Consider the following 27,680-nt stretch of genomic DNA (forward strand, 5'->3'; position numbering starts at 1 on the left):
TGGCCTCTGAAGCAAGTGTGGTAAGAAAGGATGTCATTATACATTTCATGGATGCTGTGACTAGAAGAAAAACCAAACCAAACCTGTTGCCGTCGAGTTGATTGCGACTCATAGCTACCCTACAGGACAGAGTAGAACTGCCACATAGGATTTCCAAGAACTGCCGACATTTCGGTTAGCAGCTTTATGCACTTACCCACGGTTTCCGGGACTAGAGGGAGCTTGCTGAAAATGGAAATTTTACCATCTCTAGCCACAAGAGGGCAGCTTTGGATACAGCATATAAACCAGGAAGGCAGTTAGGAGGCATCTCTTTCTTAAGGGTGGTGTTGAATTCCAGCATCTCCCTACCTAGCTGCTGCCACCCCTGCCCCCTCATTGGCCTAGGAAAAGAACTTTCCAGGCTCTCAATTCCTACTACTAATGGTTAAATCAAGATTGAGGCTCAAACCTAGGCTTTCAGATAGAATCCCCAAGTCTGTTACTTTGGTGGGGGGCAAGGGGGTGGGGAGTGGGTGACAAACTGCTGGTAGCTTTTGGTCTGGCAAACTTTTCTCATTAACCTCATTTGATATTGTTTCCTTGAGGAGGTTTAATTAGAATCTATTTTACTTATGCCAGCAGAGTTGAAAACTTGGGAACTGAGCTGTAAATTGGATATATTGTGTTTCTAGCTTCTTCCCTCAAACAATCTTATATGGCCTTCACAAAGGGTGAATTTTGTACTGATTTGTGTTTAGCTTTCTGAGCCTTGCTGGATTAAGCACCCCAAGGAGAGGCTCAACAAGGCAGAGTTGGAGTTTGGAGAGAATATCTCAAATAAATGTAAATTTGGAATTTAATTGGGAACCCACTAGGGAAATTTGAATTTCACAGATGAAGGCCTGGATGGAAGATCTATGTGGTAAAATGCAGGTGAGTTTTGAAATTTATTCAATCTTCATGAGCATTAAAATGTTTTAACCTCACTAGAGAATGTTTGAGAGAGAAGAATCCATTCTTAACTGGCTAACATGCATTAAGGAGAGAGATTAGGTGACTTGTAGCCCTTAAATATTTTAAAAAGGAGTTTAAAGCATTAAAAAAAAAAAAAAAGGTTGAATATGTTCCAGAATCTCTAAGGTCAACAATGGTTCTGCCAGGACAGTAGAAGACATGTAATATAGTATTTAAACAGTCTGACACTATCACTAAAGTACTGAAATTGTAAGCTGATGTTGAGTCAGCCCCTGACTCATGGTGAGCCCATGCACAATGGGATCAAACTATTGTGATTCATGGGGTTTTTAATGGCTGATATTTAGAATTAGATTGCCAGGCCTTTCTTCCTAGTCTGTCTTAGTCTGGAAGCACTGATGAAACCTGCTCAGCATCATAGCAACACGCAAGCCTCCACTGACAGATGACTGGCGGTTGTGCTTCAGGTGCACTGGCTGGAAATAGAACCTGGGTCTCCTGCATGGAAGGTGAGAATTCTACCACTGAACCCCCACTGTCTCAATATATTGAAATTACTGTTTAAAACATACACATTATCAAATGCTCACATGCCCAGAGTCTACAAGAAAGGCAAAATCTAGAAAAAAAAAAAGTGATCCTGTGAAAACACTTTCCAGCATTCTTTTCTTTTAGCGACCTGGGAGTGTCTGCCATGTGCTTAGGAATGTATCTGGGCCTTCTCGATCCCAACAGCTACCTGAAAGTCAAGGTTAAGTAAGAATGGTTGGGTCCAACCCTGACAAAAGCAGGTGCACTCCTGATCTGGAAAACCTATTATGTTTTGTTTCCAGAATTATCGGGCCCATCTTTAAAGCTGTCACATTTAAACTGACATTTTTCAGTGCTGAGTAAAATCATGCTACATAAAAACTGTGCAAAACCCTTCTGTTTTGTAATATATAAATTCAGAACCTCAGACGGGGTAAACAGGGACTGCACTCCTGGACATTTATCTTTCTTGTTTGAATGAACAACTTTTCCTTCCTTCCTGGAATAGGATTTAACATTTTGAATTCCTACTAAATCTCTCGGTACACTCAGAGACCTCAGAAAGCACTCTACAGAGACAGCAAACATCTTCCCGTACATGACAAAACAAGAAAAGGACGCTTGTGAGGCTCACAGGCTTGGCTGCTCAGGGCTGCTCTAAGGAACAGGACCTGGGACCAGGGATGCCAGAAAAAAACGTTAACGTGGAGCTGAAAATAAGTATTTGCACTTCAAAGAGATTAACAAATGTGCAGGATGGTCAATGGAAGCAGGGCCCAAACTGAACTGCCCTGTGAACAGAGATCTGGGGGTTGTGGCTATTTGGTCTTTGGGCCACTCAGTGTCCCTTCTCCTCTCCTGAGGTAACGGTGGCCCTTGTCCACGTTGCCCATATACTCCTGAGGAGCTGGCCACACCCCTAGCTCCAGGGAGGGCTGATTTGTTGTGGTTAGCTGCTCTGGAGTCCACCTGCGACTCATGGCAACCTCATAGCAACAGCACAAAAGGCTGTCTGATCCTAGCCATCCCCATACTTGGTTGTGGATTGGACTGCTGCGATCGAGAGGGTTTTCAATGGCTGATTTCAGAAGCAAGCTGTCTTAGTTTGCATGCTCTGCTGAAACCTGTTCAGCATCACAACAAAACTCAAGCCTCCATGGACAGATAGGTAATGGCTGTGCTTGAGGTGCACTGCCAGGAATGCAAACCTGGGTCTCCTGCATGGAAGGTGAGATTTCTACCATTGAGCCAGACTGGTTTAAGGACAGACCTAAGAGAAACCTGGGCCAATGATATGCAAGAAGACCTTTGCTGGGACTTCTGAGAAAGACACTTCTTCCATGCTGAAGCTACCTGGAGAGACGCTTTCTTCTTCTGGACAGTGTGGCAGCACAAGAAGGAAGGGAGAGCTGAGATAAGAGAAAGGAGCCGGAGCCCTGATCAAATTGGACCCAAGGCATACTTTAACACTGGACTTCTCGGTCACTGCACCAATAAATTCTCATTATTGTTTAAGCCAGGCTGAGCTGAGGCTTATGTGACTTGCTTGTGACCAAGGTCTCCAAACTGACACGTGGTGTCTCAGACGACTGCAGTGCAGACCCATGTATCTGTGTGTGATGTATTCAGCAGGGGCCATGGTTAGGCATTATTTTTTCTGAAGGGCCACTTGTCCCAAGAGAAAGTATTGTACAGAGCTCTCATGCATTATTTAGCCTCTAGTCTCTAAAGTTTTCTTCAAAATCTTATACGGTACACTCAGTAGTAGTAAGGCGGGCATCAATAAAAGAAACAAGCCAGGTGTCAAATGCAGCATATTTTAATTTGTTTCAAATAAAGCAATATATGTATATATATATTTCAGAAAAACACCAGATGTTAAATTCTACAAAAGCGCATGTGTCTTCGGCAGATCATGTTTGTCTAATCATTAAGAATTTTTTAATTTTTTTTGCAACATTAACTCTCTAAAGACGATCAATGGACTGACATCACGCTACAACATAGGTTGCTACTGAGCCTCTGGTCTTCAGCCACATCTTGATTTTCCTAACAAATGAGTAAATACTGCCTGGCTAAGATGTTGCAATGTCTCCATGAGAAAAAGCATCAACAGATCAAGCAAAGCCATGGAAGTTATGAAGCAAGCTAGCGCTGGTTATTAGAATTAGTAAAAATGATTAAGAGAGGGTGACACAACCATACAGGGTTTGTATATTCCAAGTGACTCTCTTTTGGCAGCAAATTGGGTCAGCACCTCGGGCAGGGAACCAAAACTGAGTGAAAACTGCTTTTTCCTCTCCTAGCTCAGGCCACCAATGTCACGGCTGGGACTGAGAGAACCGCGGCATCTGCCGATACTTCTATTCTCGTGGGGCACAGGTTGCACTGTGAAACCCTGGCGACGTTACCCCGGAAAGGCCTGGCCTCCGAGTTGTCTGTGGCGTGCTGCCTTCGCCGGGGCTTTTCTGAATGGGCCGGGGTCTCGGGGGTCTTTGTCCCCAAGGAGGCCTCTTGGTTTTTGGTGCCACCTTTATTTTTGGGACGGAAGCCGTTGTGTGGCTGTCTTCTGTGTTCATGGCGGTTGTTGCCTTTCACCATTGGATCAGCTTCATTCCCACTGCCCTGCAACTTGGCCGACCCATTTAGCCTGCTGTTATGATACTGTGGATTAAATCTTCGTCTTTGGCTAGAAGGTCCATTCTACCAAAAGAGAAAACAGGTAAGTATTAGATGTCTTTGGGGGAAGTTCAAGCATCCAGCAAACCATGGGTGACATCAGTAAACATTAAGGAAACTAAATCTTTAAGCCATAAGCAAGGTTTTTTACACTCCTGAAGAATATGGCAACATGCAAAAAGGGTCAAGCTGATAAAATCCTCAATCTTAAAAGAATAGTGGACTGTCTTGTAAATGGAACTTCAAGAAAATGACTGATGCTGAAAGGGAGGTTACAGAGGCATGTTGTTGTTGTTGTTACCGGGTACTGTCCAGTCGATTCTAACTCATCACGACCCTACTGAACAGAGTAGATCTGCCCCATGGGGTTTCCTAGGCTATAGTCTTTACAGAAGCTGACTGCCAGGGGTTTCTTCCACAGAGCCACTGAGTGGGTCTGAACCGTCAACCTCTCCATTAGCAGCTGAACACACTGGACCACCAGGTCTCCTTTACCGAGGCATAAGACAGGCAATTCAAGAACTAGGCAAAATAAAACCCATAGGTATCTTTAAAATATAACCAAATGAAAAGTAACAGAATGAAATGTAATGCAGGGGCAGTGCAATGATGATTCTCAACCATGGAAGCTTCTGGAACATTCTGTATAAACAATGCAATGTGAACCCTAATTGTATATATGAAGAAAAATGTAAAATTTCACTTGGAGGTTTTCTTCTCTAAAGCAGTTTTCTATTTCATTTCAAAACAACTATCTTATCACAGCTCAGAAGTATTATCTTGGGAAAATACAGGGATGAGGTGTATCCAGCAGATTTTGGCGGGACATGGAGGGATCATGTGTCTCATAGAGGTAATTAGTCCTTTTTGAAAACTTTTTGCAGTTCTTGGTTGACGAATTCTCAAGTGCTATAGTGAAGTCATTCCTTCGACAGATCAGCAACCATGAACGTAAGTAATAATCTTGTCTGTCCCTGTACAAAGGGAAAGTTTCTGAACTTGTTGAGGTCCGTAATAGTTACTGTTTACTGAGTGTCCACAGCGTCGCAGCCCCTGAGCGAGGTACTTCCACAAGTTATCTCATTTATCATTACAATTACCGTTTAAGGTAGTTGTTATTTGTTTGCTTCATTTTATGGATGAAGGTAATGAGTTTAAGAGGCTTGCCCAAGGTCTAGAGGGAGAAAATGGTGGAGCCAGTGTGTAAACTCAGGCTGTCTGACACCAAAGCCTGGCCACTCCCACTTAATGTGCTGTATCCTGACAAGATTCAGAAGTCTTTATCTGATCATAAAGTAGATTCTTAAATGAACACGATTTTTGAAAACCAAACCTCTGTTATTAAATCCTGTAGCTTTACGCTTACAAATACATAAAGTTCTTAACATATACCTTGTGACTGGATGGTATAGGTTTAGAGCAGACCCGCTCCTAATAATCCAGAGCCAACCGCAAGAGTATATATGCTGGGTCACATACCATATGCCTGAATATTGAGAAGGTATAAAACAAGCCTACAAACTATTAAAAATGTCCTTTCCTTCTGTCTTGACAAACAGACCCTCCTGAGGACGTGGAAGGCCAGGTATAATTATAGATGTCTGGGACTCCTTGAGTTCCATGCCACAATGCAGGGGTTCAGGGAGGGGGGTTCCTAGCCCCCTGGCCCACCCCTCCTTCTCTTCCCACCTTTAGCTCTGTCCCACATTGTGAGGGGGCCTCATACTCATGAATGTGGATACTAACCCCAGCCTTCCCATCTATGCTTTACCCCCTGCCCCCTAAGACAACCACCCCTTGGACCTGGGGGTGTGCAAACTAGTTGACGGGTCTGCTATCAAGATGATATATCCAGGGAAGTAGTACATCAAGTGCCTGAGAGCAAGGTTGGGGCCACTTGGGAAAAGAATTCCAGGATCTCCAGTACTTGGAGCACAGTCTAGAACAGAGAATGTAGATTCTGAGTGGTTGTCTCTTTTTGGTTCCAATGAAGAACAGGGCTCATGACAAGGGTTTAGTTTAGACAGCTAAAGATTCTGGTTTAGATGTATGTGCCAACTTAAACGATCCATTACCTAAAATGCTTTGCTGAACGTGATAAAACAGTGAGCTGAAAAGATGCCTATGTAGATAGCATTTAATCTGGTCTCCTTTGTTTTTAAAGAGATTGTGAAATGGAAAGTCTTAGACTAAATTTTAGTTGTTGTTGTTAGGTGCCATTGAGTTGTTTCCAACTCATAGTGGCCCTGTGTATAACAGAATGAACCACTGTCCAGTCCTGTGCCATCCTCACAATCATTGTTATATTTGAGCCCACTGTTGCAGCCACTGTGTCACTTCATCTCGTTGAGGGTCTTCCTCTTTTTTGCTGACCCTCTACTTTACCAAGCATGATGTCCTTCTCCAGGGACTGGTCCCTCCTGATAACATGTCCAAAGTACGTAAGATGAAGTCTCACCATCCTCGCTTCTAAGGAGCATTCTGGCTATACTTCTTACAAAACAGAATTGTTCGTTCTTCTGGCTGTCCACAGTATATTCAATATTCTTTGTGAACACTATAATTCAAACGTATCAGTTCTTCTTTGGTCTTCCTTATTCAATGTCCAGCTTTCACAGACACATGAGGTGATTGAAAATACCATGGCTTGGGTCAGGCACACCTTAGTCCATGAAGTGACACCTTTGCTTTTTAACACTTTAATTAGGTCTTTTGCAGCACATTTGCCCAATGCAATATGTCTTTGTCTTCTTGATTGCTGCTTCCGTGGGCGGTGATTGTGGATCCAAGTAAAGTGAAAACCTTGAGAACTTCAATAATTTCTCCATTTATCATGACGTTGCTTATTGGTCCAGTTGTGAAGTTTTTTTTTTTTTTTAATGTTGAGGTATAATCTATACTGAAGGCTGTGGTCTTTGATCTTCACGGTAAGTGCTTCAAGTCCTCTCTACTTTCAGCAAGCAAGGTTGTGTCATCTGCACTGCATGGATTGTTAATGTCTTCCTCCAATCCTGATGCCACGTTCTTCTTCATATAGTCCAGCTTCTTGGATAATTTGCTCAGCACACAGACTGAATAAATACAGTGAAAAGATATAACCCTGGTGCACACCTTTCCGGATTTTAACCAAGCAGTATCCCCTTATTCTGTTCGAACAACCACTTCTTGGTTTATGTATACTTTCCCCATGAGCACAATTACATTGTTCTGGAATTCCCATTTTTCCCAATGTTTTCCATAATTTGTTATGATCCACACAGTTGAATGCCTTTACACAGTCAATAAAAGACAGGTAAACATCCTTCTGGTATTCTCTGCTTTCAGCCAGGATCCCCTGACGTCAGCAATGATATCCCCTGTTCCCCATCCCAAGTCTGTTTGAATTTCTGGCAGTTCCCTGCTGATGTACTTTTGCAACCATTTTTGAATTATCTTCAGGAAAATTTCACTTGCATGTGATATTAATAATATTGTTCAATAATTTCCATATTCTGTTGGATCACCTTTTTTTTGGAATGGGCACAAATATAAATCTCTTCTAGTGGGTTGGCCAGGAAGATGTCTTCCACCTTTCTTGGCATAAAGGAGTGAGCACTTCCAGCACTGCATCCATTTGATGAAACATCTCAATTGGTCTTCAGTTCCTGGAGCCTGGTTTTTTGCCAATGCCTGCAGTGCAGTTTAGACTTCCTCCTTCAATACCAATGATTCCTGATCATATGCTACCTCCTGAAATGGCTGAATGTCAACCAATTCTTTTTGGTACAGTGACTCCGTGTATTCCTTCCATTTTATTTTGATGCTTCCTGCGTCATTTAGTATTTTGCCCATGTGATGTTTAAAAATGAGCAATGAACAAAGGATGTGAAGATGTATTTAGACTACAAGTGAAACTGGTTTGATTATGACCTTTATTTATTAATATATAAAACAGTCCTTGTCAAAGTGCTATTTTAAGGCTAATGAAGACATTCAGGGCTAAAGAAATGCTTGCCAGTGTCATTAATGGGAAGTCTGAAAGACCAAGACCACAAAACCCAACAGGCTTAGAAAACCAGCATTTTGGAATACTAAAAGTCTCTTTCGTAGAGATCATGAAAGGTATCTTTATAGCCTGCTCAACTTCTAATATCATAAAGTCACATTTTTTGTTTACTCTCTAAAACAAGGATCAATCTCCTCTCAAGAATACAGCAGAGAAGTCGAAAGAGCAGGAAGACTGTCCTTTCAAAACTTGGTAGTTTTAGTGGTCACAGTAAGTAAGAATTAATAATGTCATTTTGAAATGTATTCCCTTTTCTGGAAGCCCAAGAGAAGAAAAAAAAATCTGAACTAGCCTTGATCTCTAATTGATAAATAAACTAAACATAAATGGGAGTGGTATTATCTTAAAAAAAAAAAAAAAAGAGTACCAGATTTCCTCTCACTACCATTCCAGTGCCCAGGTTCTGAAACTTGATCCCACAGCTGTGTGAGCCCCATCCAAGTGTGGGCCAGTTACTGGGGTCCCGAGGATGGTGGCAATCAAGGGCATGAGAAGAGCTATCACATTTTAGGTAGACTCTTTGCTAATGCTGTCAAGAGTGTATGCAGGCCACTTTCTCCACATGGGAAACTTGAAATGTGGACTAGATGGGGACAGGGAAGTTCCCAGGAGGCCTGCCAGGGCTGTGGGGGGTGGGGCTGGGCTGTGACCCCAGGAAGCTCAGCGTCTAGCTGTTGCTGTGTTCTTCCTCCTGAAATGAGTATCAGCCCCCCGCCCCCCTTCCAATGCATCCTGGACCAATGTCTGCGAGACCCCTGAAGGCAGTGCAAGGTGGCCTCCCAGAGCGGCTTACCTGCTTGTTAGCTGGCATGGCCTGGTGAGAGGTGTCGGTGGTGTTGGGAAGATTGCTCGCCATTTTCAGGTTTGCTGCTTTACCCTCGGAGGGCTTGCTGTGATTGGATGATTTTCGGGTAAAGTTACTCTGTTTCCCAGAGGCTGCTGAGTGAGTATTGAGCAGAGGCAGCAGGGAGCTACAGGGAGTTCTTGAGGAGTAACTGTTCTTTGGATGTGTAACTGCAATAAGAAAGTGCCTGGTGTTACGGGTTGTGCCGTGAACACGGCCGCTTCAGTAATCCGTTAGAAAGACACAGGAGATGGAGAAATTGGCAGGAGGTCCAACACAACATTAAGAGAAAGCTTTTTAAAAGATGTCATTTGAAAGGGCACCTTGGGGCTCAGAAGCCACCAAATTTCTTCTGTGAGAACCACTGAGCCGTGACTGCAGCATAATCACCCAAGCTGAGAGACATGTGTAGGAAATAAACATATCTGAACAACTTTAATACTATTCTTTAGGTTAAGAACCCACCAAGGAAAGGATAATGAAATCTGGAGGGTCCCTCTTTGGCCCTGTCCACAAATCACTCTGCTCTTGGGTTCCCCATGACCAAACCTCTCCTCACTGTCCCTGTCAGGTTCCTAGGGACTACAGAAACCCTCAAAGAAATGCTGACACGCTGGCCTGTCAGAGCCACATTGTCCCAAGAGCATGAGGATGGGGTGGTGTTGGGTGTTAGAGAAGAATTTTGCCACCCTGGGCTGTGAATATCCCCAAGGTAAGACCAGGCCTGCCAACCCCTAAAGCATCTTTTATGTTCCACTAGAACTGCATTATCAGGCCTTTTGTTAGCCTCATTTTCTACATCCTGACTGCAAATCTGCATCCATACAAAAGCTAAAAGCAATGCAGGTAATTAGACAGGTCCCCGCCAGAGCTGAGGTAGGTCCACTTAAGGCTCATTATTCCCAATCCTGCTGCCTTTGAATGTGGAGGATTTCTATGTGAGCTCCCATGCTACAGGGGGTCAGAGGGAATCCACTCAAGGGTAAGTCATGGCTTCCCTCTTACAGCTCCCAAGAATTTGACTGCCAGGCTGGACAGCAAGACCTTTCCCTGAATCTGAAAACTGTCACCAATTTTTAAAAGCAATTTTCTCGGATACGTTTGGTTGGATCAAACCTAATCCCAGCGTTTTTCTAGAGGATTAGGAATGACTAGTATGGATCACAGAATCATAGAACATTAGAAATGGGAAGGACAAGGACATATCTCCAGTCCCTTCTTTTTATAGGTAGGGCATGACAGCAATCCAGGGGCTGTCCAAACATCACTAGGGGATTTGGGTGGCTCTTGTGCTCACTAGATTCAGTTTTATGGGGTCACTCCTTCCTATAGCTCAGAGACTACACTTTCCAGCTCAGGAACTGTGGTCCTGGTTTTCTGGGCCCCAGCTCTTAATATGCTCTCAACAAAGCTGAACAGAAAAAGGCCTTTGGAGGATAATCGAAAACACTCGAGGCTGCCTTTCACAAGGGACAGCTGTACTTTGGAAAGGGGTGGCTCCTCCCACTAGGTGGCACTTGAACTGCTCCAGAGGCAAGCAGGTGAATCTGCAATCCACACCCCTCCTCCTGATCGGTGACACAGAGTCACTTAGCATTAATGTCTTGCTCATCATCAGGCTGAAATGGAAACTAGGGTGGGCAGTTAAATTTCCAGCTGTGAGCCAGACTGGATTTCAGAGATGAGGCAAAAGCTGGGGATGGAGAATGGCAAACAGGTAGACTCCTTCCTAAGGGAGGGAGCAATGAGCGGGTGAGAAGGGAACAGAATTTAAAAGTACAGTCATAAAACCAGCCAACTGCCAAAGCTGTGTGAACAAGGGCGTTCATGGCAGCGTTATTTTTAATGGTGAATAACTGGCAGCAACCTAAATGTCCACAATCAGGGGACTGGCTGCATAGATGATATTTAAATGAATTATTGGTTAAATATATTGACATGGAAAAATGCCTACCATGTGTTATGAAGTGATAAGAACTAATTATGCTACTATATAGGTATATTATATATTAAAAAAAAAAACTAACCTAAACCTAACCTGTTGCTGTCCAGTCAATTCTGACTCATAGTGACCCTACAGGACAGAGCAGAACTGCCCCATAGAATTTCTAAGGAGCGGCTCGTAGATTTCAACTGCCGACCTTTTGATTAGCAGCTGAGCTCTTAACCACCACCAGGACTCCATGTTGTATACCTATTAAAACATTGCCGTCCTATGGGACACAGTAGAACTGCCCCATAGGGTTTCCAAGGAGCGGCTGGTGGATTTGAACTGCTGAACTTCTGGTTAGCAGTCATAGCTCCATGTTGTATAGTAAATGATAACATACAGTATAATTATATATATACTTCAATATTCAATACATAATTTACATATTAATTTATACAAAAGGACGGGACTGGGTATGTTTATATGTGTATGAAAATGTGACGGACACATGAAAGTAATATCATGTTCTACATAATACAGAAAAAAAACAGTTCTGTAATTTTTGGATCAAGCTTTTATTTTTTATACTAGGGGGAAAAAAAGCATTTTCCACACTAAAAAAAAAAAAGTATAGCCAAATTTCAAGGTTCAGCTGCTGCCTCTGAGGCCGCGGGTTTCCCATGTCCCTCACCTGTCCTTTGCCTGCTGTCCTTAAAGCCCTGTTAGTCTTCATTCCCACCTCCCCTGGTGGGTGGGATGGAGTCAAGAAAAGAAGTCCCAGCCAATTTTGTTGCATATTAGCTGCTCTAATTAAGGCTTAATAAGGAACAAGACGAAAGCTAATGACTGAAGTGAAGTCTTTCATTATCTGGAGACTTCACTCAGCACAGGGCGGAAGCCAGTTAGGGGCACCCTAAGCAGCGCACACAACAGCTGGGCCTTTCACAACAATAGCTGATTGTTCCCAGACTTATTAGGAAGTCTCACTCTGATGTAATAGGTCTCTGCAGAGCCGGAGCTGTTTTAAATCAGAGGAGCCGTTTATCTGGCGGTGCTTAAAGAAAGTTTGCAAAAGGCATAAACTAGTTGACCTGTTCTTTTCCGCTTAATAAATCCCAGGGATTTACTGACGGGTAGTGGCATTTGAAGACTCTAAGTTCAAATCTTGACATTTCTAGTGACCTGTGTCCTGACCTCTGATCATTAAATCTCTTCAGACCTCACTTTAGCCCCCTGGAAGGTGCACACCTGACATTTCCGATATCAACCCTGAAAGCACCAAGCTTACTCACACAGAATTATTTAGCAAGGAAGTATGCACAACTCACTCTCTCCGCAGAGCATGATTTGGGCCTTTAGCTGTTCAATGTCACAGGAGAATCGGGCAGCTTTCCCAAGCTCTTCATCATATTTACGTTCGCTGACAAAGTGCTGGAGGAAAGAGAAGGAAAAAAGGAGCCCTGCATTAGAGATGGCCGGAGTGTGCTGCACATTCATTCACCTTGCTCTGCCGTGTGCCCGTGATGGCGTCAACCGGGTGGGAAGTCCTTCCAGCTCTGTTGCTGTGAGGCTCCATTTATCAGTCTGACCTGCCTGGGGCATTATCACCTTCTTGTTCTGGAAATGTGTGTGGGTCCCGTCTTTCCTGTGTGGGCTTAGACAAAACTGTGATACAGGCAAAATGTGTGTTTGGACTCATCTGTTTAACCTTTTACCCTTTACCCTCCTTCTGGAGTCCCTGGGTGGTGCAAACAGTTAACGAGCTCAGCTGCTAACCAAACGGCTGGAGGTTTGAGTCCACCCAGAGGCACCCTGGAAGAAAGGCCTGGTGATTTACTACCAAAAAATAAGCCACTGAAAGCCATATGGAGCAGTTCTTCTCTGACACACATGGGTCGCCATGGGTCAGAGTTGAGGAAACTGGTACCCTTGTTCCAGTACTTCACGTCCTGTTGCCACTGTCTGGGCTGCCTTCCTATAGGGTCTTTCTTATCTGGCCAATCACTTGCTGATATATTAACTGCCAAGGGAAAATATGCCACCCTTCCTAGACGCCCATCTGTGTTTTAATAAGCCTCAAAAGCTTTTAAGATCTAGAAAGCATTATCTTGAATCGTGGAGTTTCTAGTGCTGCTAAAGAAAGAGGGAGAGATTTTTTTCAATTCATTTAAAATGAAGATGTATGTGTAGATGACAGAGTGAGACCTGCAGAAATAGCTACGATGCAGTCCCTCCCTGAGTTTACCAAGGAGTGCACCACACGGCAAGGGAAACAGACACACTGAATACAATGCAAAGTAGAATATGGTAGGTGCTTCAAGAGTGTAAGAGACAAAGAAATTATTTCCTACTGAAATCAATGGGGAAAGAGTTATCTAAGAGCTGGAACGTTAGAAAAATCATTGAACACTTACAGACACTGGCCAAATTCTTAACAGGTAATCTCATTTCCATCTGATTGCATTATTATGAAGTCAGTACTATTATAATCTCTACCTTATAGATGGGGGAACTGAGGTTCTAAGAATCTCAATTTATCCAAAGTCATGGAAGTAGAAAGTTTTGAAACAGGACTGGTTTACTCCAAAGCCTGTGCCATTAACCATTTAATGATGAATGAAATTTTGACAGGCAGAAGTTAAACTTGAAAGATGAGTAGCTTTCAGGAGACCAGGAAGGAGGCAACTTCATATTCTTCACTTGATGTTTTAACAAGCTGGGAGTTTTGTAGGGGAAGATGGAAGTTGTAGGTTCTATTCTGAGGGGCAGGGTGAACCATACTGGGGGAGACTAGATCTGCTTTAGGGCTACAACTCTGGTCTTACAGTGGATGACAAGGCTGGAGAGAGATGGTGGAGGCAGAAGGACTAGTTAGAAGGTGACTGCAATAGTCTGGGTGGGAGACAGTTACCCAAGTCACCCAGCTTTCTGCCTAATGGCAGACCTCATTCTTCACACAGTATTCTGCTTTGATGAGCTACACCCATATTTTTTCAAATTCTACTTTTCCTTGATGTTAGCCAGTTTCTATTGCTTGCAAATAAGAAATACAGTAAATGCATAGTTGCGGGTAGTATTATTAATAAAAGGAAAAATAACATATAAAAGGATATAGGAAAGAAGTTTCCACATGTTGTGCATGCTTGATAGCCCTTACTATTACACTAAGTTCATACTTAGTGTGTGTTCACATGTGTGTATTTATATATACATACATAGATTACATATATGGAATATAATATCCTCCATCCCAGCTGTAATTCATGGTTGAGTATATTTTATTTGGGTTAGTCTCCACTGACTAAGAAAACAGCTTGTACCTTATAATACATCCCTTTTTTTTCAAACCATATTATACTTAAATACAGTGATTAGGTGGTTCTTCACCCTTCTGAATTCTCTATTTCAACCTCATGAAAGAGCTGGGTGCAGGGTATTAAAGCCTCAGAGCATGGCACTCTATGGATACAAAAGGAACATAATGGGGATCAGGTCTCTAGCTCAGGATTCAGGCTGTGACATTTTAGAACTGACCTTAATTTCTGCCCTGAGTTCGGCCAGCTGCATCTCTGCCATCTGACTGGCTAGATCAGTAAGTCTCTTTAGTTCCTCTGCTTTCTTCTGACGAGCAGTCAGAATTTCCACTGCCAAATAAGAAGGAATAATACATTAGGGACAGAGATTTAAACATATTAAATGACTTAACTTCTTGGAACCAGTTCTCCCTCCACAGACTGATGGCTTTGTTAGAACATGACTATGTTTTCTGAACTGGGTTCACTCTTATCCTACAACTCACTTCCATATGTCCTTATCTACCAATCCCCAAACCAATCATGGTCTCTCTGATTCACCGCCCACCCATGTTCTTCTTCGTCTTCACTGACCTATGATCTCACCTGTTCAATCTGAACTTTTAAATTTGTGAGTTACTGAGAACAAATAATTCCAAAAACAGACAGTTACTAAATCCTACCTGAACTTGCAAAGATAGGGAGTCTTTCTGCATGTACTGGACATTAAAGTCTAACAATAATAGACCTTCTGAACTTTAACACATACTCATTGAAGGCAACTAGCTGTGTTACTGGAATCTGACATAAAATTTTGACTTTATTAGCTTTTTGTGAGTTAAAAAAAAAAACAACATAATAAAAACCTCTGCTTTTGAGACTCTGCAGATATGTTTCCATTTTGCAAACAGAGAGAAGTTCCAGTCCAGAGTGTCTTATGACTTTGTTGTAAGTGTCCCCAATGGAAAAATTTCAAGAGTGAGTCAAAGCCAGCTTAAACTGAATTGGTGTGTACTATTTAGCATCTGCACATGTAGAGAAGACACCAGGGAGTTCTCTGGCGCCACATTTTCACACATCTGTCAGATAAACTAAAGGTTCAAACAGATGTAGCAGCCCACAGGTTAATGTGTGTGTGTTTCCCAAAAGATTTTGGAACTCAGAAGCAAAGAACACAAACACAAAGGGTGAGATTTAAACGTGAAGTTTGATCTTCCAATCGATAAGATTTGTAGCTCTCCAATTCAAGTCATATATGAATTGCCTTCATTTTCTTTGGACAAGTACTTTGAGTTATAAGAAAAGAGAGGCTCATTTAACTTATACAACATGCATATCAAATTCACATTATATTTTGGCTTAGCAAAGATCAGCTGCTTCATTGGACCAGATTTATAGGGCAAACGCAGAGGCAAACAATATTATTCCTGATTTTAAGGGTTGTTAGTTTATAAAATGTCAAAATATGGCCACCTCAAAAACATGAAAAGAAGTAGAGGATGAATCAAGAGTTTAAGATCCTCCTGCAAACCATAAACAATTCTCTAGACAGACCAAAAAACATTGTGTTTATACTGACATCAATGTTGTGATGTCTATAAAATAATTAATCTACAAGAGCTCAGCTGTTACCCAAAAGGTCAGCAGTTGGTATCTACCAGCCACTCCTTGGAAACCCTGTGGGGCAATTCTATTCTGTCCTATAGGGTCACTATGAGTCAGAATTGACTCAGTGGCAATGGGTTAGGTTAGGTTAACCATTTGCCAAACCACACTCTAATTATGCTTTGATTATTTACCTGGGGCTCTCCCAGCCTCCCATTTACAAGGCGATGTAGCTGGGCAGAGCTGGATTTGGGCCTGGCAGTTTTTCAGAGCCCAGAGCAACTAGTGAAACACTTGGCCCCATGATGGGAGTGTAGGAATTTTCACTGAATGTAGACAATGTGTTACCGAATGGTGTCCCAGGTTACCCAGTTAGACTAGAGGCCACAAAAAAGTGGCTATCACTTTTGGCCAGAGAACACAAATGTTTATGTGGTTCACACATGCTACTTTTACAAAGTAATTGCCCATGTTTAAAAATTAGGAGATTTCATTTGAAAGCTAGACTTCTGGCTTCCCTTAAATGTTGGAATTTCTGGCCATAGTTGGCCAGCATTCCCACATGGTAGCAACAGGCTAGAGCTGAGGAGTCGCTGCCCTCTTCAGATGAACATGGTGCCCAGTGGGCCACAGTCCCCACCTCCTCGGCACAGCTATGTCACCTGCGAATCCTGTAGGCATCTGCAGTCACTGTGAGACCACAGCCCAAACTGTATCACATAGTTCTTTGTAGCCATAGCACCCGGTACCTGGTACCTAGTGGGTACCCATACCCAGTATGCTTGCTGAATAAAGGATTCAGTGAATGAATAAATCCACTATTTAAAAAAAAAAAAGGATAATAAAGTAAAATGGATTTAAAATAAAAATATGCAAAGGAAGATGGATTTAAAATAAAAATATGTAAAGGAAGATGGAAGTTCCTTTTCTACAGGAGCCAATTAAAAATGCCTCAGACCCATGCTGTTGATTGATTGATTATTTATATTCCATTAAAATTGAACATATGGGTGGGACTAAAGCCTGGAGTGTGAGAAAAAGATTCCTAAGTAGGAAGATGAAACAAGACATTTTCCTTTTGCAAGATAAGATTAAAAGAAGCAAAGTGGTAAAGGCCCAGATGTGACTAGTAAAGGGGTCAAGGGTCTTAATCCCTGTATTATCAGACCTCGAGTGACTGCGCAGTAAAGGAGGTCTGACTTCCCTTGGTGGATCATTCGTGGGGCTGCTGACAATTAGGGGTGATTATTCTTTTTGATTAAGCAGAACTTGGGCATTCACACTGAACAAAAGATTTCACAGAAATAGATATAAGTGGGCCCTAAAATAAGAATGCAGGTGCAGGATCACCAATAAATTCTGATTTACACTCATGCAAATGTACATGGAAATGAATACTTTGCATCAGCAAGTCTTGGGATGCATTTTACATATACTCTCATTAACATTTCAAAGCCTTTCATTATGAAGAAGCCTTAAAACTTCAGAACTAAAGCAATATTCTTTGGGGGCCAACATTTTCACCTTGAAAACATCAATCATAGAAACAAAAAGCAAAAGCAAACAAAACAAAAAACAAAAGCAGATCAGACCCTAAGATTCATTGATCAGGTAACTTAAAAGAGAATAGTAAGTATGTTTTGAAAGCATCACCCTCAAAGGAAATCTGTAGAGGGAAACCGTTCCATACAGCTTTAGATTTTCATGGCATTTAGGACATCATTAATATTATTTCTGTGGTTTTATAAACAATAACTGGTGTGCTAAAATGCATTTTCTCAAAAGGATTTACACATTCTTTTACATTTTTGGAACATGTTGAAAGTCGAACATGTTGGAAGCTTGCCCTTATTACTTGGATCACAAAAAAATCTCAGGGCTTGACAGAGACTGGCTCCAGAACATCCTTTTAGCTGAGTAATGAGGTCACTCCTGAGGTTCACTTTTCAGCCAAAGATTGAACAGGACCATGGAACAAAACAAGACTAAAGGGGTGCACCAACCCTGGGGCAGGGACTGGAAGGCAGGAGGGAACAGGAAAGCTGGTAATAGGGAACCCAGGGTTGAGAAGGGAGAGTGTTGACATGTTGTGGGGCTGTTAACCAATGTCATACAACAATGTGTATACTAACTGTTTGATGAAAAACTAACTTCTTCTGTAAACCATCTAAAGTTCAATAAAAAAAAAAGACAGAAAAAAAAAAATCTCACAGCTTCTCAAACAATACCCCCCAGCAGAGAGGATACTCAAAATCCTGGGGAGGGGGAGGGGGAGACAGTTCTTCAAGCACTTCTTGAAATCCTTTTTATTCTTTAAAAATTCTTGTGAAATTTGCATTTTACATCATAATATACGTGTCCCTGTTAATACAGAAAGCAATATTTTCTTCACCTATTTCTAGTAAACGTGACACCCCAAGAGCACACATCTCTTGGCCTTCAATTCCGCAGGTACACAGATGAAGTTCTGGACTCTAGCATACAACATGCCATATTTCTTCCTTATTTATTATTTATGGGCAATAATAATCGCACATACCGTGTAGGGTTACTGTGGGACTAAATGAAATCACATATGCAAAGCGTTTAGAAGAGAACACTCAAAAAATGCTGACTGCAAATAGTATTAACAAAGTGAGGTACATTCATCCAGAATATACTTCCTTTTTTTGGTAATTATACTAGAATGTTCACTAGGATTGGATTCCACAGTTTAGACACTGAATTCATTATAATAATTCAACTAATAAATATTTATGAGGTACCTACAGTCTTCTCAGCATTGTGCTAGGTACCACGAGGGACAAAGAAGTTTATGTTATAACTGAGAAACAGTCTACACTGTGTGTGGGAAATGGAAAATGTTGAAAATACTTTTTACATTAAAAAATTTTACTTCTACATAGACATGTAAGTTCAAGATTGTGTGTGTATGGACAGTTCTGTACGTAGTGGGAAGAGAAATTCAATGGTTCCTTCTGTCTGCGGAGCAGACACATAGTTGACATGGGCATGCCACTTGAGAGATGCCAGTTACCTCTGTGACCTCCATTTTCTCACTGTAATATAGGGGGGTTTGGACTAGTCTGTGCCGTGGGTGGGTTATATACCAATAAGAGCTGTTCACTTTTTTGAGTATATTGTATATTTTCTCATTTAATCTTTTACCCTTTGAGATAGATACAATTTCCCCCTTTCTGATAAGGAACCTCAGACTTTTGAGAAGTTAACTAAATGGTTCAAGGTCACACAGCCAATAAATGGGTAGAGCTTGGGTTTGGACTCAGTTCTCTCTGTCTCCAAGACCTGAGCACCGACAGGCCTTGAATTGGGTCAAGAACAATTCAAAGCCAGGACCTACAATCTAGCCGTTTCAACTGGTCTGAAAGCTCCATGAAAGTTGGCCTCACATCTGCCTGTTCGTTATGTGAACAGTCTCTGACAGTGCCTGGCACATAAGCAAGCGTGCAGTGAAAGTTTAAGAATGGGGATGCGCTCCAGGAATGCTCCAAATTCCACAGGTGTTGGCATCTAATATGATTGTTCCAAGGCAGAATAATGAGCGTGTGAAACCCGAGGTCTTGTGTTAGCCTCTGAGAAAGTAATGTGCTGGTAACTTTCTGTTTTGGTCTGTGCTGACAGTTAGCATGTTTATGATCAGGCCATGAACCTGAAAAGAAAAAATAAGCTCTACCTGAGAAACAGGGAAAATCCCAAGTCATGTTTATAGCCCTCTTTTACTGAAAAAATCAACCAATTTCATAAGAATATAAGAATTTCATATCCAAATAACTACCTAAACATTCCCCAGTTTAACCCTGGGTGACGTTTAGTTGCATTTAAGAAAACTTGCCATATTTTAGATTCTAAAATGTTGTTTAAAATTATTTATAAAATTGTGCAACGATAAGTATTTTCTATAAAATGACTATGTGCTTTGACCCAGAGCCAGATAAGAAAAATATGAAAAGAATGAAGAATCTGGCCTGATTTTTGATCCTGGTAAAAAGAGAGTCACTGAAGTCAAAGGCAGAGGCATTTCGCTGTGACCTGGCTAAGGCCGCAGACTGCCATGTACCCAACTCACAAGATAAGACGTGGTTAAGAATAAAGAATTTTAAATGCCCAGGGAATAAAGATTCCCAACTGAAACATATGGCCTTAGGGTTTCCACTGACACAGCAGACTGAATTCAACAGTAAGAAAGGGTTCGGCATGTCTGCTTGTGGCTCTGGTAGAACTCCAGCGGCTTGGTGTTAAATCCGACTCCGTAATCTTCCCTCAACTGAAATTTCCAACCCTTGAACCTCAGCCTATGTGGATGATGAAACTTAGTGGGTAACTTTTTCACAGCTGAAAGGTTTTGAAATATACATAAAGATAATAAAATAAATCAAACCCAAAGTATTAATACTTTGTGCTAAATTTAGGAAAAGGTTTGCAATGGTCAAGATAATCTGAGCATGCTCATTGGTTAAACAGAATATTTGGTGCATTAAGCAATCTGATTTGTGGTTTCAATTTAAAATGTGTAATTGGCTTTCTTTTGTGATTTTAAGTTGGTATCAGTGAATTTGACTAAGTTTGTAAACAGAATTAAGTGGTTTAAGAAAACTTGATTTAGTATATCTCTAAATTTGAGTTAAAACTCCTCAAAGTGTTGTTTAAAAGTTTAGAAATATTTTGCTTATTATGTTTGTCACCTTGCCTTTTCACAGTCATCTGAAGTGCTTGAAAAAAGTCAGGTATATTAAATTTATAAACGTAGTTCAGAAAGTTAAGGGCAATTTAAGTAAGTTTAAAAATGGGACTAAGTTTTTAGGGAAATTTAATTTGGTAAACTTGAATTGGTTGAACTTTCAAAAGAACAAGTGAGAATAACTGTATAAACAGTATAGCAGGATTTGTAAGTCAAAAAGGCTTGAAAATTTGTTTTAAAATTTAATATTAAATTTAAAACCTAATTAACTATTAAAAAAACAAAACCAAACCCACTGCCGTCGAGTCGATTCTGACTCATAGCGACCCTATAGGACAGAGCAGAACTGCCCCATAGAGTTTCCAAGGAGCGCCCAGCGGATTCAAACTGCTGATCTTTTGGTTAGCTGTAGCAGTTAACCACTACGCCACGAGGGTTTCCAATTAACTACAAGTAATCCTTCATGTCCTCTTGAACTTCAAAAAAATTTAAATGACTCCTACTATTTACTGTTGCCTGACGGCAGTGGGTTTGGTTTTTTATTCTGCTGGCCATGCCATCCTATGGGGTGGATGTACCATGTCCTTTTGCCACATGAGGTTTCCAGGGGCTAATAAGTAACTTGCCTAAGATCACAAAGCTCGTAAGCCAGGACTTCAGGATGAATTTTAGGACCCTGCTCAGAATCCAATGTCATGGTCAGCCTGACCTATGGATTGCATTTGCTTAGGAGGTCCACAAGGAATCCTGGTGGTGCAGTGGTGAAAGCACTCGGCTGCTAACCCAAACCACCAGTGGCTCTGTGGGAGAGAGATGTGGCAGTCTGCTTTTGTAGAGACTTACAGCCTTGGAAACCCTGTGGGGTTGCTGTGAGTTAGAATCGACTTTGTGGCAGTGGGTTTAGTTTTTGGGTTAATCAAACAAGTAAGGGCCCCTGGTAGCACAGTGGTTAAGCACTCAGCTGCTAACCAAAAGGCTGGCACTTTGAACCCACCAGCCACTAACTGCATGGGAGAAAGACGTGGCAGGCTGCTTTGTAAAGATTAAAAAAAAACCCAAACTTCTTGCCACTGAGTCACTTCTGACTTGTAGCAACCCTACAGGACAGAGGAGAACTGCCCCGTATGGCTTCCAAGGAGCAACTGGTGGATTCACACTTTCCACCTTTTGGTTAGCAGCCCAGCTCTTAACCGTTGCACCACCAGGGCTCCCTGTAAAGATTATAGCCTTGGAAACCCTATGGCGCAGTTCTACTGCGTTCTATAGGGTTTCTACAAGTTGAACTCAACTCTACGGCAATGGGGTTTTTGTTTTTTTTTTTTTTAATCAACTACGTGTCTACTTACTAGCTTCTTCTTTAACTTTATCCATTTCTGCCATTAATGAAACTTCTTTGTCAATGATGCTAGGAAGGAAAAACAAAAACAAAAGCAAAGAATGCTTAATCAAAGATAAAATTTTAATAAGCAGTGGAAGTAAAAGAAAAATTATTTTCATTAAACATAATGCAAAATTACCATAAATATTTCTACGCTACAATGCCAGCAGCATACTTTGCCTTTCCAAAATTGAGGCAACATGGAAGGGCTGCACCAAGTATTACACAGTGACATCTGCTGATTAAATCATTGTCAGCAAATCCAAAAAAAGTCTTTCAAACTTTCAGAGTTGTGCTGTTTGAATTTAAATTTGAGAGTATTTTTGCCCCACAAACCTCAAAGTTACAAAACAAAATAATGAAGATTTGAAAAGCTTGCACTTAGGTCATTAAAGGCCTGTAGTTCTCAGACATCTTTGTGCTCCACCCTCAAAGATTCTGCCTGGGAGGACATGAGGTGGGCCTAGTTCTGATGCAGATGATCCTAGGTTCATACTCTGAGAAATATGGTCTGGGCCAATCCTCCTCCATGCTGTATACGCAAACAGTTACTGCTCGGCTGCTAACCAAAAGGTTAGAAGTTCGAGTCCACCCACAGGTGTCTCGGAAGAAAATCCTGGCAACTGACTTCTGAAAAATCCGCCACTGAAAGCCCTGTGGAGCACAGTTCTACTCTGACATACGTGGGGTCGCCATGAGTTGGAATTGCCTGGATGGCAACTAGTTTGGTTCCCCCAAATAAGTATTTCAAGGCTCAAATTAACTTTTTTTTCCCCACCATTTTATTTCACTTATTTTTTGGTTAGTTTTTTTAAAAGGTAAAATCCACATAAAACAAACAATTATCTGTCCAAAAGTTTGTCTTTCTCCCACCTTGACCCCTAGTTCTTCAGTTCCCCTTTCCAGAAGCAATGCATGATTACACATCTCTTAAATATCCTTTCACATTTTCTCTACGTATACACAAGCATATGTATCAGATACTCTTTTTATTTTCATTTCATCCATATATATTTCAATATGTATCTCTAAACGTGAAGGATTTTTTTTTAACAAGCATATGTATCAGATACTCTTTTTATTTTCATTTCATCCATATATATTTCAATATGTATCTCTAAACGTGAAGGATTTTTTTTTAACATAACCGCAGTAGTATTATAACCTCTAAAATGTTACTTTTTTTGATATTGCAATTGGTTGACATATCTCTTATATCTCTTTTAATTTATAGGTTTCTTTCTATCTCTCTCACTCTCACTTTTTTTTTTAACTTTTGCCATTTATTTGTTAAAGAAAGCAGGTGTTCCCAGTGTGGATTTTGTTGATTGCATCTCCATAGTATTATTTAAACCATTTCTTTATATTTCCTATAAATTTGCTGTCAGATATGGAAATGCGGTTAGATTCAGGTTTGATTTTTCTTCGCAGGAGGTAGACTTTATATCGTGTATTTCCATCGGGAGACACATAATGACACAACACAACACACTTATAAAGTATTCCTCCTGAAAAAAAAAAAATCAAACCTGAATCTAATCATGTTTCTATATCTAATAACATGTTTATAGGAAATACAAGATACCTCTCTTTTTTTATATTAGCACTGGTGAACATTGACCAGATTCAATAAATCAATAGGGACTGCAAAATGGGAATATTATAATTCTAACACTCTTTCTTCATTTATTTCCTGGAATTCTTCCATAAAGAGAAATGTTCCCTTATGTCCTATTTGGTTATCCAGAAGTACAGATTGTTTAGGTAAGGCAGGATAAATGCCGGATTTCTCTGCTTTTATTTATCAGTTTTCAAAATAACAGTGGATTCCTTAGCATCCTCCAAAGGTGACCAAGGAGATTTACCTGCTTGCTTGTTTGTAATTTTAATTATGAACTCATATTTGACGTGCTTCAGCCACTGCAGTTATCATCCTTTTTACTACTCAGATTGTTCCATCAGATTTATTTTTTCTAAAAATCACGGTGTGTTTACTTTTAAAATTTAAAGTATGCTGACAATTTATTTCCTCTTGAGGATTTTGTATTATTTACCAAGGTAACAAACAAGTGGTTTCTGGGATCTATCTACAGTAGTTTTGGGGCGCCTCAATCAGATGATGATGTAACCTAAGCACTTGGAGAGTAAGGCCTTTGGTACACCGTGTGCTGAGGAGTTCAGCTCCGTCCAACCAGGAAATCCTAGTGGAAAGAACTGACATGTATGGTGAATGGCAAATTCTTCAGAACTGGGCACTAAGCCTAATCCATCAACCACAGACGACATCAGCTATTCCCGTGACGCAGTATGGCTTAAAGTCACTGGATATAATCACTTTAGTGTAACCAGCATATCAATGTGTTTTAAATATAGGGAATATGTGATGCAAAAAGGTAATGGTGAGAAGGAAGGAAGTCTTTATCCCTTCTGTGTCTCAATTTACTCAGGTTCCCTCCCTGAAGGTCTCTACTGTTACCAGTCTCTTGCATATCTTTCCAGGGATAATCTAGGCATAAATGAACATATACTTGTTAACTGCATTAAATGCTGGGTTGAGTTAATAGATTTGTGCTCCTGTAATGACAAGGTATACTTGGCTGCCCTGCCAAGTTCACGAATGGCGCTATAATAGAGGCAAACAGATAATTTTTTGCAACTTTCATTGAGAAGGCAGTTCCATCTTAGCAAAACAAAGGCTAATGGTAAGCTGTCTGGGAGACAAAGTAAGAACCTAGAGCCTTGGGTATCAGGAGGCCAGCTACAAATATACAGGTAACTACTCTTCCTGAAGAAATGCTTTGAGGACTAAGGTGCACCTGACCCAAGCCATGGTGTTTTTAATCACCTTATATGCATGCAAAAACTGGACAATGAATAAGGAAGGGTGAAGAAGAATTGATGCCTTTGAATTATGGTGCTGGCGAATAATACTGAATATACCATGGACTGCCAGAAGAATGAACAAATCTGTCTTGGAAGAAGTACAGCCAGAGTACTCCTCAGAAGTGAGGATGGTGAGACTTCATCTCACGTACTTTGGACATGTTAGGAACCAGTCCCTGGAGAAGGACACTATGAGGGTCAGCAAAAAAGGAAGACCTTCAATAGGATGGACTGGCACAGTCACTGCAACAATGAGCTCAAACATAGCAATGATTGTGAGGATGGTACAGGACTGGGCAGTGTTTCATTCTGTTGTACATAGGGTGGCTATGAGTTGGAACTGACTCAATGATACCTAATACAAAGAAGGAGAAGGGAGGGGAAGAAAAGGGAAAGGAAGAGAAGAGAATGAAAGGGAAAGAGAGGGGAGGGGAGAAGAGGGAAGGGCATGGGACAGGAGAGGAGGGGAGAGGGGAGAAGAGAAAAAAGAAGAGAGGGAAAGGGAGGGAGGGGAGGTGAGGGGAGGGAAGAGCTGAGTTAGAAAGGTTGGGGGCTGTGGAGGGTGAACAGCCTGGGAGAAATCGCCAGTGGTGGGGGGAACAAAGAACTTCCAGAAGCTAGAATGCTGATAAGCTATCGTAAGTTGTGTGCCGTGAGGTGTATGGTGTGAGCCTTTCCTGGGATATCCAGATCTTCATAAATCTAGTGTGTCTGGTATGAACGGTTTGAATATGTGTGGCTACACATACATGGCAACTATGGAAGGGACTATATTTCACACCTGCATCAAGGCAAAACTGAATAGCTGAAGAGTTGTGAGGAGGCAACATCTTGAAGGCAAAGTGAACATCAAAATGTTAACACCTCCCCCAGCCCCCAAACTGGTAAAACTGGAGTGGGCTTTGGCCTTGGTACTTGGCCAAGACACTTTATTTGGAGCTTAAGGGGCTGGGAGAGCCCAGCTGACTTCTGGGTTACATGGTGATGGAGCTATAGGTCATATGAGGCCTGAAGGTAACCCTGTATTCCATTCTCTTCACCAACAGAGGGAAGCGGGGTTGAACAAGGCTTGCGATGGCTGAATGGGAATATATCACAGAGAGGGCTAAAATGGGAATATGGACAGAACATTCATTCATTCAATGAATATTTACTGTTTTCTGCCATGTGCCAAACAATGGTTTGTGGGCTGGCAATACAACAGTGGTTAAAAAAGACAAAGATTCCTGCCATGACATTCATTTTGGGATAGCTGAGAGGAAGAACATGAGGAAACATATTGGGGAAAAAGGAAAGAACAGGAAGAGGGGGAAGAAAATGGTGAAGAAAAGAAGAAATTAGGCCCCCTCCTCTGCCAAGCAACTGGACAGCTCCTACACAGAGTCCCCAGGTTTTAAGCATGCAACTAAAGGAACTGCTTGCAGGTAACACAAGGTTGGCATGTCTTCAGCTTCCCAGTGGATGAGGAAGAAGCCAACACAGGGCAGTCCCATACAGTGAAGGGCCCTGAGGAGAAGAGTCTCTGGGTATCTTCAGTCCCTACTCCCCAGCCCACCCCAAACAAGGTGCGGTGCTGTGAATCACTTAATATGGCCCTGCAAGCCACAGTCTTCATGATTCCCACATGATGACTGGATGAGACCATGGAAATACGGTGTATGGAACCCTAACGAGGTGTGGTAGTTGGTGTTGTCTGTTGGCTTGGCTAGGCCATGATTCCCAGTATTGTGATCTGATGTAATTAACCTCAATTTTTATGTGTTGTAAATCCTAATCTCTATGTGTTAATGAGGCAGGATTAGTGTGGGGTGTATCTTCAGTCACAGCCTTGCAGGAAGGTGTGACTCAAGTCCTACCATTACTCAAGTCACACCCTTCCCTGTGGTGTAGCCTGCATCCAATGTATAGAAGTGAGTGCTCTGGCGGGGATCGCTCTCTCTGTGCATCTGGATCCTACATCTGGCTAGTCATTGTCTGACCTCTGGTTCTTGGGACTTAAGCCAGGGGCCAGCCATCTGACCTGAAGATAATGGGATTCACCAGCTTCCACAGCCTTGTGAGCTAGTAGCCTGTCATCTGGCCTGCCGATTTGGGTTCATCAGCCCCTGAGGTCGCCTGAGTCAGGAGAAGACTACACCCGACCCATGGATTTGGGACTTGCCAGCCTCCACAGCTGTGTGTTCCATTTCCTTGATAATGGTTCATGAGTTTTGTGAGATGATGAGCAAATTATGGAACCCAAAAATAGGAGGGAGAGTACTGAGGGGAGGAGGAGTAGGTGATGTTAGAGATAATGGAGTGGTACAGCAGTTTGGAAAAGTTGGATATTTGGGACACCTTTAACTTCCTCCTCATAGGAACCAGCTTTGTGCTTATTCTTGTACAAGAAATTATTCATTTACAAGGCCATAGGCCCTGGAGTTGAGAATCCTGCAGCCTGTGTGTTTGTGTGTGCTGGGTGGGGAGAATGGTGTGGGAAGGGGCCTTTGCTAATTTCTTTACCAGCTACCAGATCATGATAAAATTTCTGTTGATTAAATTTAATATAATAATGTACCCAGAGAGTTTACGATGGACAGCTGGGGTATAATATATATCCTCAGGTCTAACACATATTAAACAAAGCTGGATATTCATACGATTGTTAGTTCATACCCTCTGGGTTAGCAACAAGAGGGATGAAGGTTATACACAATAAACTGTCAATCTGCTTAATGCACACTTGAGGATGTGGAAAAAGCTTGTGATGCTGGCATCAAACCATGCTTCCATTCTTCTCGGTATTTCAACAAAAGATCGTCCTCAAGCATCACAGTAATTCATGCACTGCTGTGTA

General features: G+C 41.6%; 1 protein-coding gene across 5 annotated transcripts in view; it reads right to left on the reverse strand.

The window, feature by feature from the left end:
• Positions 1–3,291: 3,291 nt before the first annotated feature.
• SPATS2L (spermatogenesis associated serine rich 2 like) overlaps positions 3,292–27,680 on the reverse strand; it is a 187,462-nt gene continuing 163,073 nt past the window's right edge. For all 5 annotated transcript variants that reach the window (XM_064286845.1, XM_064286846.1, XM_064286844.1 and 2 more), the window contains 5 exons: positions 21,930–21,988; positions 14,521–14,630; positions 12,315–12,417; positions 9,006–9,226; positions 3,292–4,191 (listed from right to left, as the gene is read on the reverse strand). In XM_064286845.1, the coding sequence (XP_064142915.1) occupies positions 3,796–4,191; positions 9,006–9,226; positions 12,315–12,417; positions 14,521–14,630; positions 21,930–21,988 (889 nt within the window). In that variant the 3' untranslated portion in view covers positions 3,292–3,795. The remainder of the gene's footprint in view (positions 4,192–9,005; positions 9,227–12,314; positions 12,418–14,520; positions 14,631–21,929; positions 21,989–27,680) is intronic.

This window comes from Loxodonta africana, chromosome 6 (assembly GCF_030014295.1).
Source record: "Loxodonta africana isolate mLoxAfr1 chromosome 6, mLoxAfr1.hap2, whole genome shotgun sequence".
In the NCBI taxonomy this organism is placed as follows: domain Eukaryota; kingdom Metazoa; phylum Chordata; class Mammalia; order Proboscidea; family Elephantidae; genus Loxodonta; species Loxodonta africana.